At 42.5% G+C, this 11952-nt stretch overlaps 1 protein-coding gene across 1 annotated transcript; it reads left to right on the top strand.

The window, feature by feature from the left end:
* The first annotated feature begins 826 nt into the window (after positions 1–826).
* On the top strand, positions 827–8367 carry LOC119409103 (gamma-aminobutyric acid type A receptor subunit pi). The gene is made up of 9 exons (XM_037675968.1): positions 827–879; positions 1030–1142; positions 3581–3648; positions 3738–3955; positions 4546–4628; positions 4786–4923; positions 5011–5163; positions 7743–7936; positions 8035–8367. The coding sequence occupies exons 1-9, from the start codon at positions 827–829 to the stop codon at positions 8365–8367; spliced, it is 1353 nt and encodes a 450-aa protein (XP_037531896.1).
* Positions 8368–11952: the final 3585 nt, after the last annotated feature.

The following is an 11952-nucleotide window of genomic DNA, read 5'->3' as shown; positions in this document are numbered from 1 at the left end:
GCGCTTCAAATACCTAAAGAAACTGAAACAAAACCAAACTAACTCCAACTGACATGCAAAAAGCAAATAGATCCTATGAAAATGCCATTTCTCTGTAACCTGCAAATTTACCCATTAGGAGCAGAAATCAATTGTGGGCAGTCATTTAGCTGCCTCTCTGGGTGCAACCTGTCAACATAATGTTTGCTTTGAAATACTCGCGTGATTTACATAATCTTTGAACAGTAAGACACAAGAGTGCTGAATTCTATTAACGGGGGAAAAGATTAATCTGCAGGAGAGATGGCGGCCATGAGCAAAGACTCCTTGGTGAGTTGGTGGCATGATTGTTTTTTTTGTTTTTTTCAGGGAGGCCTGATGAATAAACCATGAGGGTGGTGGCCACATAAATCAGCAGACCCCCATAACACTCTGTCATGCAAGAAAAGCACACAAAAACAATGGAAATGTGCAGCTGGACTCCCAACGCTTATCTATGCATTATCTGTAACTGTGTTTGTGTATAAATGACTGTGTGACAGCAAAATGGAGCACCTTGTTATGTATTAATGGCAGCCGGGAGCAAGAGATCAATATGATATTCTAGAGAAAGTATCAGGAGCAGAGAGGAAACCCCTGAGTATCAGCTAAGAGGGCAAGAACTACTCTGGCGCTGCAGATTTCCCCTAAGGCCTGGTGATCACTGTCGGTGAACTGCTGCCACCCTTTGGAGAAGCTGTGCTATCCTTTGAACTGTGCATGTGAAAGACAACGGACTGCTTTTGACATGGCCTTCTTTTGCTTTTAACCAATTAAAGCTGCTGACCTCTGACTGCAGATTCACACAATGACCATCCAGCTGCAGGAGCTTCTCATCTTCTGCCTGATCGTCACACAAAGGTGAGGCACTCGAGGTGGAAAATACCCTCAAGCACACGCAACCACATGATGTTGATTATTTTAAACATGGCATTATATTTTGTACCAAGATTTACGATTCTTTTCTCTTTTGCTCTCTCATTTATTTTGAAATGTCTCTACTGTTATCAGTGGCTGCATATTCCCTAGCAACCACTGGGGTGAATGGAACAACTCCCAACTTCTGCCCACAATTCAGAGGCTCATGAAAGGATACAACCGCTACCTCAGGCCTAATTTCAATGGTACTCAGTAGCTTGAGAGGTCTTTTTTGCACTTGAGCCTTTATCTCACAGGGCTGCAACTGTTGGCATTCGCAAGGAATTCTCCAAAATGTCAAAATGTTAGCATTTACCTTGCATTAGTCGCAGACTTAACCTTTTTCTGTCTTTAACTCTGGTCAGGCTGCAGAGGCAACAGGTTTAAGAGAGACACACAGACATCCTCTTCTTCAGCTCCTCCTGGGGTATTTTCAAGGTCTTTCCAGTCTAGGGAGGATATGTAATCCCTCCAGCAAGTTCTGGGTCTCTCTTTGGGTCTTTAGTGGGCCATGCATGGAAAACTTCCAAACCACTTCATCTTCCTTCAATGCAAATAAGCAGTGGTTCTATGTTGAGGTTCCTCGGGATGATGGAGCTCCTCACCTTATATCCAAGGTTGAGCCTGGCCCCACTATGGAGGAAACTCATTTCAGCCCTTTGTATCTGAGATCGGGCAGCACGGTGGCGCAACTGGTAGAGCTGTTGCCTCTCAGCGAGCAGGTCCTTGGTTCAAACCGCGGTCCAGGGGCCTTTCTGGGTGGAGTTTGCATGTTCTCTCCGTGCATACGTGGGTTTCTCCGGGTGCTCCGGTTTCCTCCCACAGACCAAAAACATGCATGTTAGGCTGATTGGTAACTTTAAATTGTCCCTAGGTGTGAGTGAGAGAGTGAATGGTTGTTTGTCTCGTTTGTCTCTATGTGGCCCTGTGATGGACTTGCGACCCGTCCAGGGTGTACCCCGTCCCTCGCACAGTGATTGCTGGACATGGGCACCAGCGACCCCCGTGACCCAAAATGGAATAAGCGGGTAAAGATAATGGATGGATGGATGGTATCTGAGATCTTGTTCATCAGTCATGATCAAAATCTCATGATTTATGTGAGGGTCAGAATTTAAACCAGTATAACAAAAGCTTCACGGTTAGGTTCAGCTGTTTCTTCATGTAGCAGTAAGGAGCAATGCCCCCATTACTGCTGATGAGACTCTGATTCATCTGTCCATCATCTGCTTCATCACCCGTTCCATCTTTCCACCAATCATAAATAAAACTCTCAGATATCTGAACTTTTCAGCTTGCGGCAGAGACTCCTCTCAATCTGGAAGGACCTTTTTCCATTTGAGTCACATGACGTATTTTAAAAATTTGTGAAATCAAATTTACTTTCAAAGTCATTTTATGTCTCCAACTGCTTGCCAACAGTAGCAGTAAGATACGGCACATGCTTTAAACCAGTATCTCACCATTCTGCACCAAATTTCTAATGGCATTCACAAGGGAGTTTCTTAAATGTCTAAAATTGTTTCCAGTCTCTTGGTCTTCACATTCAAGTTGCACAGCAACTGGCGTCTGTATCTCAGTAGTTCATGAGAATACTCATCGAGTTGTTGTAGGTGCCTACAAGCTGTCTGGAACCTTTCTCAATAGCTTCTCAAATTAGTTTCCACAAGTTTAAAATTGCGAGCAATGTACAAAAACTGCATGACAGGGTGGTAACTATGTTGTGACCAGCTGGAGACAAAAATAAAAATCTCTTGTCAAATCATACATGGAACATGGCCAAATAAAATACAGTAGTCCCTCGCTACTTCACGGTTCGTTTATCGCGGACTCGCTCTATCGCGGTTTTTCAAAATAAGATTGGACATGACACACAGTTGGCTGATTGATGGATGAGCTGCACGATCGACATGGACTTTTTATTTAAAATTAGCTATTTAGCACCTGCTGCACACTTGTGCAGCCCATACCGCAGGATAAACTTCCTGCTGCAGTGATCAGCTGTTCACCGTGCAGCGGAGAAGTGGGCGTGGTCAAGAGTGCTTGCAGGTGGCAAAGAGCAGAGGAGGCAGGGAGCTGAAATCATGACATTCTGTGCTCTTTAAGAGTGTTTAGAGTTTAGAAACATTTAGAATATTGCAAGAGTGTGGGAAGGGTTTATAATGCCTTTATATATATATTACTACTTATTACTTGTACTATTATTCCTACTTCGCGATGTTTCACTTGTCGCGGGTCTTCAGGGTATGGATCCCCCGCGATAAACCACGGACTACTGTGTATCTGATAGGGCTTCATAATCATGTGGCTCAGAACTATTGCTCTACCATCCCATGACATAAAACAAAACATTTTTGTTGTGGGACTTTTGCACGGCTTTATTGAGACGCTTGCACAATAAAATTATGAGTTCATGGCAAATTTTGACCCAAACAATGCTGAGAGTGTGTGAAACTTTGTACTTTGTTCATGCGTCTGCAGACATGTTATAAGTTGAAATTCAGTGCAACAGATGTATTTTCTTACAATTGTACCACAGTATTTAGTCCCCAACCTTCCCAACATTTGCAGCTAAGTGAGATACAGGCCTTAGTTTCATTCTTCTTGTCAAAGTGAATCAATTTAGGTATTTCTGATATCACAGAGGGTCCTGTGGAAATCGGAATGAGTCTTGATATTGCCAGCATTGACGCCATCTCTGAAATTAATATGGTAACTCATTCCCATTTATTTATTTGTATTTAGACAGTGAATAATGAAAAGAGCAATAACCAAAAACTGAACTATTGTGATCCTTTCAGGACTACACCGCCACTATCTTCCTCCGCCAGCGCTGGCGTGATTCCAGGTTGGTGTTTCCTGGAAATGAGAGTGTGAGCGTGGACGGACGCCTGGTGTCCCTGCTGTGGATCCCCGACACCTTCATCCCAGACTCCAAGCGCTCCTTCCTTCACGACGTCACGGTGGAAAACCGCCTCATCCGCATCTTCAGCAATGGGACGGTTCTCTACGCCCTTCGGTACATTCTTATTTATTTATTTTTCAAGCTTCTGTTGCAGTCAACCATGAACAGGCCTCAGGGTGTTTTAATAAAAAAACAGAAGGGGAAAAAACAACCAATGCATCATCACTCAGTCATATAACTTCAGGGAGCAGTACTAGATTTCCACATGTCTTGTTCCCCTCAAACCCTTTTGATTTGTCACATTGCAGCTTCAGTGAAAATGTGTCTTGACATCCAGTTTATCTTGTCACCCTGCCCCACAACTTTGTTTTGACTCAAACGCTAAATTGAGGACAGAAAGGGCAGTTTTTAGCAGCGTGGTCAGGCTGATTTTCATTCTGCTTGAATAAAAGAAAAGACATGTTGATTCATGACATTAAAGGTGGCAACTCAATGATGAATGAGTCAGGGAGCTGCCCTCGCTTTTTCTGTTTACAGCGTTCCTACGTGATCTTTAAATCTAATGGCAAAAAATGTGCCGATGGTTGTTTTTCCTGGAAAAGAAAGAGTTTTATTTTTACGTACAATCAGTCGCATTGTACTACGGTACATCAAAAACTGTTTTTTGAGCAATCTTTGATTCTCTTATTTAAAACACCCAACAGCATCACAGCTACAATTGCGTGCAACATGGACCTGACCAAATACCCCATGGACAAACAGGTGTGCACCCTGCAGCTGGAGAGCTGTGAGTACTTCCTGTCAGCTCCACTAATGTGTAAATGGGCATGAATTATCTCCGGCTCGTCATTTGCATCGTCAGAGTCGTGACTATCATTGTAGACAGGTCATGTGTTGGTGAGCTGCTTGAAGGTTATGAATTCTAATAAATATATGTTTGTCAGGGGGCTACAACATCCAAGATGTGGTGTTCTACTGGACCAGGGGCAATGACTCAGTGAGGGGCTTGGACACGCTGCGGCTGGCTCAGTACAGTGTGGAGAGCTACAACACATCAGTGTCAGAGGCTGTGTATGAAACAGGTACCACGTGGAGCGAGCCCTTCTACAGCTGTGCTACGTCTTATTTATCTGTTTAGAAAGCAGTGTCATTTTTATGTCTCTTCACAGGACATTACCCCAAGCTGGTGCTGCATTTTTCCCTGCGCAGGAACGTCTTGTTCTTTATCTTGGAGACTTATGTTCCTTCCATTCTGCTGGTGGTTCTCTCCTGGGTCTCTTTTTGGATCAGCCAGTCCTCTGTTCCTGCTCGAACCTGCATTGGTAATGATTCTGGCGCTAGTCAAAACCGAGTTAAAAGACAGACATGCCATAGAAAAACTAGTTCAGATGATTGGGAATGGGTTTCTACGAGGGTGGCATAGTGGCTCAGTTGGTAGAGCTGTAACTTCTCAGCGAGAAGGTCGCCGGTGCAAATCCCAGCCAGGGGTCTTTCTGGATGGAGTTTGCATGTTCTCTCCGTGGATGCATGGGTTTTCTCCAGGTACTCCGGTTTCCTCCCATAGACCAAAAACATGCATGTTAGGCTGATTGGTAACTAAATTGTCCCTAGGTGTGAGTGAGAGAGTGAATGGTTGTTTGTCTCGTTTGTCTCTATGTGTCCCTGTGATAGACTGGAGACCTGTCCAGGGTGTCCCCCGCCCCTCGCACAGTGATTGCTGGACATGGGCACCGGCGACCCCCGTGACCCAAAAAATGGAATAAACGGGTAAAGATAATGGATGGATGGATGGATTAATGGATGGGTGGGTGTTTTTTTTTTTAATGATGAGATATTATATTATATGTTGTAGCACTTCAAACCAACTCAATTTGGATTAACACAGTTAGTTCTGACAGGACTGATGAGCCAGATAGAGTCTGGATTAAAGTGGATTGCATCCATCTGATAACAACTCCAATCTCAAAAAGCCGTAGCAGTTAATCTACCTAGCTAATTCAATTCAAGACATTTGCCATAAATGACCATAGAAAACACAAAAATGGATTTATTTCGGTCATTTGTACAGATATTAATCAAAAATTAGGTGTGTATTTAGCTAAGAGTTATAAACAACACATGCCTGGTGCTTTATTATAAATGCTTCTTTATAATCCTACACTGTTGTCAGTTTTGCAGCAAGTCATTATTTACACAGAATACTGTGGTTATCTGCAAATGCAGTTAGCAGCAGCTGCTGGTTGTAGCACCTCTGACGCAGTCTATGGCAAGTCCACAAGGAACATGTTATTTTTGCAAGGATAACCTGCAACATGATGAAAATGGTAACCGTTTTAAGTTAGCATTAGCAAGAACTGCTAGGTAATGTTTGGGACTGTAGCTGTTTTAAGGTAATAGAAATCCTATTATTTATGTGCTTTTCTCTGCTTGTCGGCCCAGGTTTCCACTTGTTTTCTCCAAACTGATGTCTGATATCTAAAAATTATTTCACCGTAAACCTTTAATCACTTTGCAAGTGCATTTTATTAGCAAATATGCAACAAATCATAAAACACACAGGCCTACACCTAAAAATATACTGTATATATAAAAAAATATGGTTTTGTTATTTTTTTTAGTGTTGAGCTTACAGCCACGTCTGTGGAGCCATATTTTTGTTGAAGTTACCTTTAAAATCCTTTTGCAAAATATCTGTACCACTTTACAATAAGGCTCCTCTTATAGATGGCTAATAAATAGTTTGTAGATGCGTTATGAATTCCTCTATAAACACTTTATAAATTATTAATAACCGTTTTATGCATTAATTTAGGGTGACAGAATCAAAACTGACCAGTTTCTTGCCAAATAGTGATCCAAACCTTGTAAGCACAATAAGCATTTGTAAACCTATTTCTTTAGGATGTAATATTAGTTGATACTTATAATGCATTGATAAAGTACAATATTATATGCTAAAGAAATAGGTTTACAAATATTTATTGTGCTTACAAGGTAGTGACTTAGTCTGAAATGTTGAATATAACAACTCTAGATGAAATGGGCAAACAGGTTTGGATCACTATTTGGGAAGAAACTGCTCAGTTTTGTCTCTGTCACCCTTACTTAATGCATAATAAACAGTTATTAATGTTTATAAAGTGTTTATAGAAGAATTATTAACGTGTCTATAAACTATTTATTAGCCGTCTGTAAGGGCAGCCTTACTGTAAAGTGGTACCAACATATCTTTATGAGTTTGAGACCTGTAGACACAATAATACTTGCTCACACATCGTGACCTCCCAGTCCAAGCTCCAGTAAACATCGACTTTTTATCCAGACCGCAAATAATCAATCGGATGCCGGTGGACTTCTCCAAATGTTGAAATTCCTCAGAATCCCCTTGTTTTGATTGTAATTTCCAGAACATTTCAATTCTCTGAAGTTTTGACAAAAGTTGTTCTAAAGGTTTTTTTTCTTTCTTACGATTCGTCATGTTTTTTAGTCCTTCTCATTGTTTATTCATTTCCACCTGTTTGCTGAGTCTCCTCCTCCTGTTGCTAAACGCCATGTGTATATTTTCTTGCTTTGCTGGTTGAAAATGAACTTTTTTATGGCCAGTCCTCTGTAAAACTCAAACTCTTCCATGGACAGCTTCAGATGTCCTCATGGGCAAACACTGATCTATGATCAGGTGCTTTGTTTTATCCCTGATTCCTGCTACGCCTTGTTTTCAAGTTTTGGGTTGTTTGCCTTATTTTGTCAGGGTTTTTTTTTGTTAGAATTTGAAGTATTATTAATTATTCTAACCCTACTCTAAGTAGAGCCTGATTAAACACGTTTCTTCTGTCTCCTACAAGTTGAAGCTAGTTGAGTAAACTGTTATTCTCCACAAACAACCCTCTGATTCGTTCCTCAGGGGTGACCACAGTCTTGACGATGACCACGCTGATGATGGGCGCTCGTACCTCTCTGCCCAATGCAAACTGCTTCATAAAGGCCATAGATGTTTACTTGGGCATCTGTTTCACCTTCATCTTTGGTGCCCTGCTGGAATACGCCTGCGCTCATTTTTACACCATGCAGAACCAAACCATCGAAGATTTACACAGGGTAAGTAAAAGCAATGCATTTTATAAGATGATTCATGTTAAATAATAAAACAAATCTGTAATAATTTGTCCATTTTGTGGGGGATGGGGGGTTATCAGGAGCTACTGAGGGAGTTATGCGAGTCTAACGGAAACGGCTCGATCCCAATTAACATTGCCAGCCAACCAAACCAGTCGGTGGAAGTCGGTTCCACTGCAGAGGAGCCTGCAGAGGAGCCCGTGAACAGTGACATTAAGAAGCACGCCACAGCGAAAGAGAAAGTGCAGAGTCAGGGCTGCGGTTTATCGTCCGTGAAAGATGCGTCCCGCAGAGCAGCATCTGTCTTCATTGTGGAAAATCCACACAACATCGATCGCCATGCCCGCACTGTTTTCCCCACAGCTTTTCTCTTCGTCAATATTCTGTACTGGCTTTATTATCTCTTCCTCTGAGTGCTGAATGAAGCCTGCAGAGATAGTTCATGCCACCACCCCGAAGCTGCTCTACCTCCTCATTTTCGCTGCAGCGCCAGTCGCTACTGGCGGGATCTCATTGCATCGGAGCCGACCTTAACGTAAAACACAGATTCTAATCATTTTAGGGCTACAAATTGATGAGAAACGATCAGGACTGTTTTCTCCCTTGAAAGGTGTTATCGACTTGGTATGAATGGATGGCTCTCCACATACACTCACTGACAAAAGTTCAAACCCAGAAAAAAAAAATCTAAATTTGGATGTAGTTTGGTCCACATGTAGACATATTATTGGTATGCGGATGATTTAATATGCAAGGAGCACGTTTAGAACAAGCATCAGATTCACAGTGCTTCACTGTTTTCCACATTTTGTTATGTTACAGCCTTATTCCTAATTAAATTAAATTAATCTAGTTCCTCAAAATTCGACATACAATTACCCCACTATGACGATGATGTGAAAAGGTTAAATGTATTAAAATTGAAAACCAAAAAGGATCACCTTTACATAAGTATTCAGTCGTTGCTGACCTTTGGCAGCAGTCACAGCCTCAAGTCTTTTTGAATATGATCACACCTCTCTTTAGACAGTTTGTCCCATTCTTCTTTGCAGTACTTCTCAACCTCCATCAGGTTTGGATGGGAGACGTCTGTTCAGCCATTTTCAGAAATCTCCAGAGATGTTCAATCATATTCAAGTCTGGGCTGTGGCTTGGCCACTCCAGGACATTCAGGGGCCCTGAAGCCACTCCTTTGAGGTCTGGGCCATGTGCTTTGGGTTGTCCTGCTGAAAAATGAACCGTCGTCCCAGTCTGAGGTCAAGCGCTCTCTGGAGCAGGTTTTCATCCAGGATGTTTCTGTAGATTTATGCTTTTCCTCTATCCTGACTAGTCTGCCAGTTCCTGCTGCTGAAAGACATCCCCATAGCATGATGCTGCCACCACCATGCTTCACTGTAGGGATGGTCTTGGCCTGGTGACGAGTGGGGCCTGGTTTCTTCCAAACACGACGCCTGGCATTCAATCTTTGTCTGCCTTCGAGTGGCTTTCGTCTGGCCACTCTACCATAAAGAGATTGTTGCAGAGATGGTTGTCCTTCTGGAAGGTTCTCCTCTCTCCATAGAGGAACACTGGAGCTCTGACAGAGCGACCATCAGTTTCTTGGTCACCTCCCTGATTAAGGCCCTTCTCCCGATTGCTCAGTTTAGATGACCAGCGAACTCTAAGAGGAGTCCTGGTGGTTCCAAACTTCTTCCATCTATGAATGATGGAGGCCACTGGGCTCACTGGACCTTCAAAGCACCAGAACATGTTCTGGTGTTTGTGCTCTGACATGCACTGTCAGCTGTGGGACCTTATCTAGACGACAGGTGTGTGTGTGTGTTTCCAAACCAAGTTCAGTCAACTGAATTTACCTCAGCTGGACTCCATTTAAGTTGTAGAAACATCTCAAGGAGGATCAGTGGAAACACAATCTGAGCTTCACGGCAAAGGTTGTGCATATTTATGTAAATGTGATCTCTTAGTTTTCTGGTTTTTAATAAATGTGCAAATATCTCAGCTTTTTCCACTGATTAGTCTCTTTAGAATGATTTGTTCAATTAGCTTTGTAGAGATCTAGTAGAGTGCTGTACGAATGGGTAAATGAGGACACAGATTGTGTTGTAAAGCGCTTTGAGTGTCTCAATAAGATAGAAAGGCGCTGTATAAGTACAGTCCATTTACCATTCACATTGTCATAATGGGGGGCAGCACGGTGGCGCAACTGGTAGAGCTGCTGCCTCTCAGTGAGCAGGTCCCTGGTTCAAATCCCGGTCCGGGGGCCTTTGCATGTTCTCTCCGTGCATGCGTGGGTTTTCTCCGGGTACTCCGGTTTCCTCCCACAGACCAAAAACATGCATGTTAGGCTAATTGGTAACTCTAAATTGTCCCTAGGTGTGAGTGAGAGAGTGAATGGTTGTTTGTCTCGTTTGTCTCTATGTGTCCCTGTGATGGACTTGCGACCCGTCCAGGGTGTACCCCGCCCCTCGCACAGTGATTGCTGGACATGGGCACCGGCGACCCCCGTGACCCAAAAATGGAATAAACGGGTAAAGAAAATGGATGGATTGTCATAATGGGCTAATGTATGTGGAATTTTGAGGAACGATATAAATTTAATACAATTTGGAACAAGGCTGTAACATAACATGTGGAAACATTGAAGCACTGTGAATACTTTGCAGATGCACTGTAAGTGCCAAATGGAGCAATATCAGGCAGTGTCTGGACATCAGTCAATCAAAACAGGGAGTGAAGGTCAACAGACTCAAAGGAGTGATGCAGAGTTTGCATGGAGCCAGGTGGTTGTATTGTGTAACTGCTCGCACATGGGGTGTACTAATGTCCCAGTGGACCTATGTTGAAACCAATGGGTGCATTGGGCATCCTGCATCATGAAGGTTCTTGTCACAGATGGACCGCACAAAGGGAAGATTCTTGTATACTGTATCAAGTATTGCATCTGTGCATGTTGGACTCTTTACACAATTATTTTGTCACAAAATCTTGTTGACTGGCTGAACTAAGGGCCCACTGTTCCATGTGTGGGCTACCTTTAAAACCAGAGCATCTGAAGCAGTGCCATAACTGGGAGAAAGAGACTGATGGTAAAATACAGCATGCCCTGTTCAGAGATACAGGTGAACATCTGCATATATGGTGGTCCTGAGAGAAGACAACCAGTCTTGCCCACATTGTAGATAAAACCCAAGGCGTGTGACTTCACATCACCTCTGGTGGTGATTCAAAGAACCTTACAGGCAGTGTTGTCAGACTTCCTACACAAGGACATATCTTACTCCTCTTAGACAGATACAGTGGTATCTGGTACAGTTTGGTACAACTGGTACAATTTTTCTACAAAACACCACCTGTCCACACGTCTTTGGACTAAGTGCATCATGATGAGGTCCTCTTGAGAACAACTAGGTCACCAGTTTACCTCCAATCTAATGTGCAAAATCAATTGATAAGTGCCAATCTGGTGGATCTCCAGTGTTGAGTTACAACTTTAGGTCAACTGTTGCAGGGGCATCTGTATATTTCTGTTCCACTAAATCACCATTTGTCTCCAGGTCTGAAGGGTTGCTACACTCTACCTGGTGATGTGCCAAATCTATTATCCATTAGATCTAATATTATAAACATTGATCTTTCAACATATATGCAGTTTCATTTAATTCCCATTACTCCGTCTGGGTGCTTAAATTTGTTTTTGTCAGTGATCATATCAGCATGTGACATTGGTTATAAATCCTTTCTTACCAACAAACAAAGTCTTTAAACCCAACGAAGATACGCAAACACGTTCTTGATGGCCTGAACCACAATGTGATCTGCTGCGCTGCATTAAAATGCCTTTATTAAGTGACTCATATAGATGTGCTTCTTTCTTGCTGTGGCTGTAATATACTGTTTGTATGAGATAATGTACTGTATATTTACTTCACTGGATACTATGTGCAATTAAATTATTATAGCCTCAGAGTGTACAGTGTGTTTTTGTGGAAAATGCCAGC

The sequence above is a fragment of the Nematolebias whitei genome, chromosome 4 (genome assembly GCF_014905685.2).
Source record: "Nematolebias whitei isolate Nwh7 chromosome 4, NemWhi1, whole genome shotgun sequence".
In the NCBI taxonomy this organism is placed as follows: Eukaryota; Metazoa; Chordata; class Actinopteri; order Cyprinodontiformes; family Rivulidae; genus Nematolebias; species Nematolebias whitei.
This window is presented reverse-complemented; position numbering and strand designations above follow the sequence as displayed.

Excerpts from the sequence above, each read along its gene's own strand:
- LOC119409103 (XM_037675968.1), top strand. The coding sequence starts at position 827 with ATGACCATCCAGCTGCAGGAGCTTCTCATCTTCTGCCTGATCGTCACA. Across the intron at positions 3,956-4,545 it reads ACGGTTCTCTACGCCCTTCG|CATCACAGCTACAATTGCGT; the intron begins GTACATTCTTAT and ends AACACCCAACAG. Across the intron at positions 5,164-7,742 it reads TCCTGCTCGAACCTGCATTG|GGGTGACCACAGTCTTGACG; the intron begins GTAATGATTCTG and ends TTCGTTCCTCAG.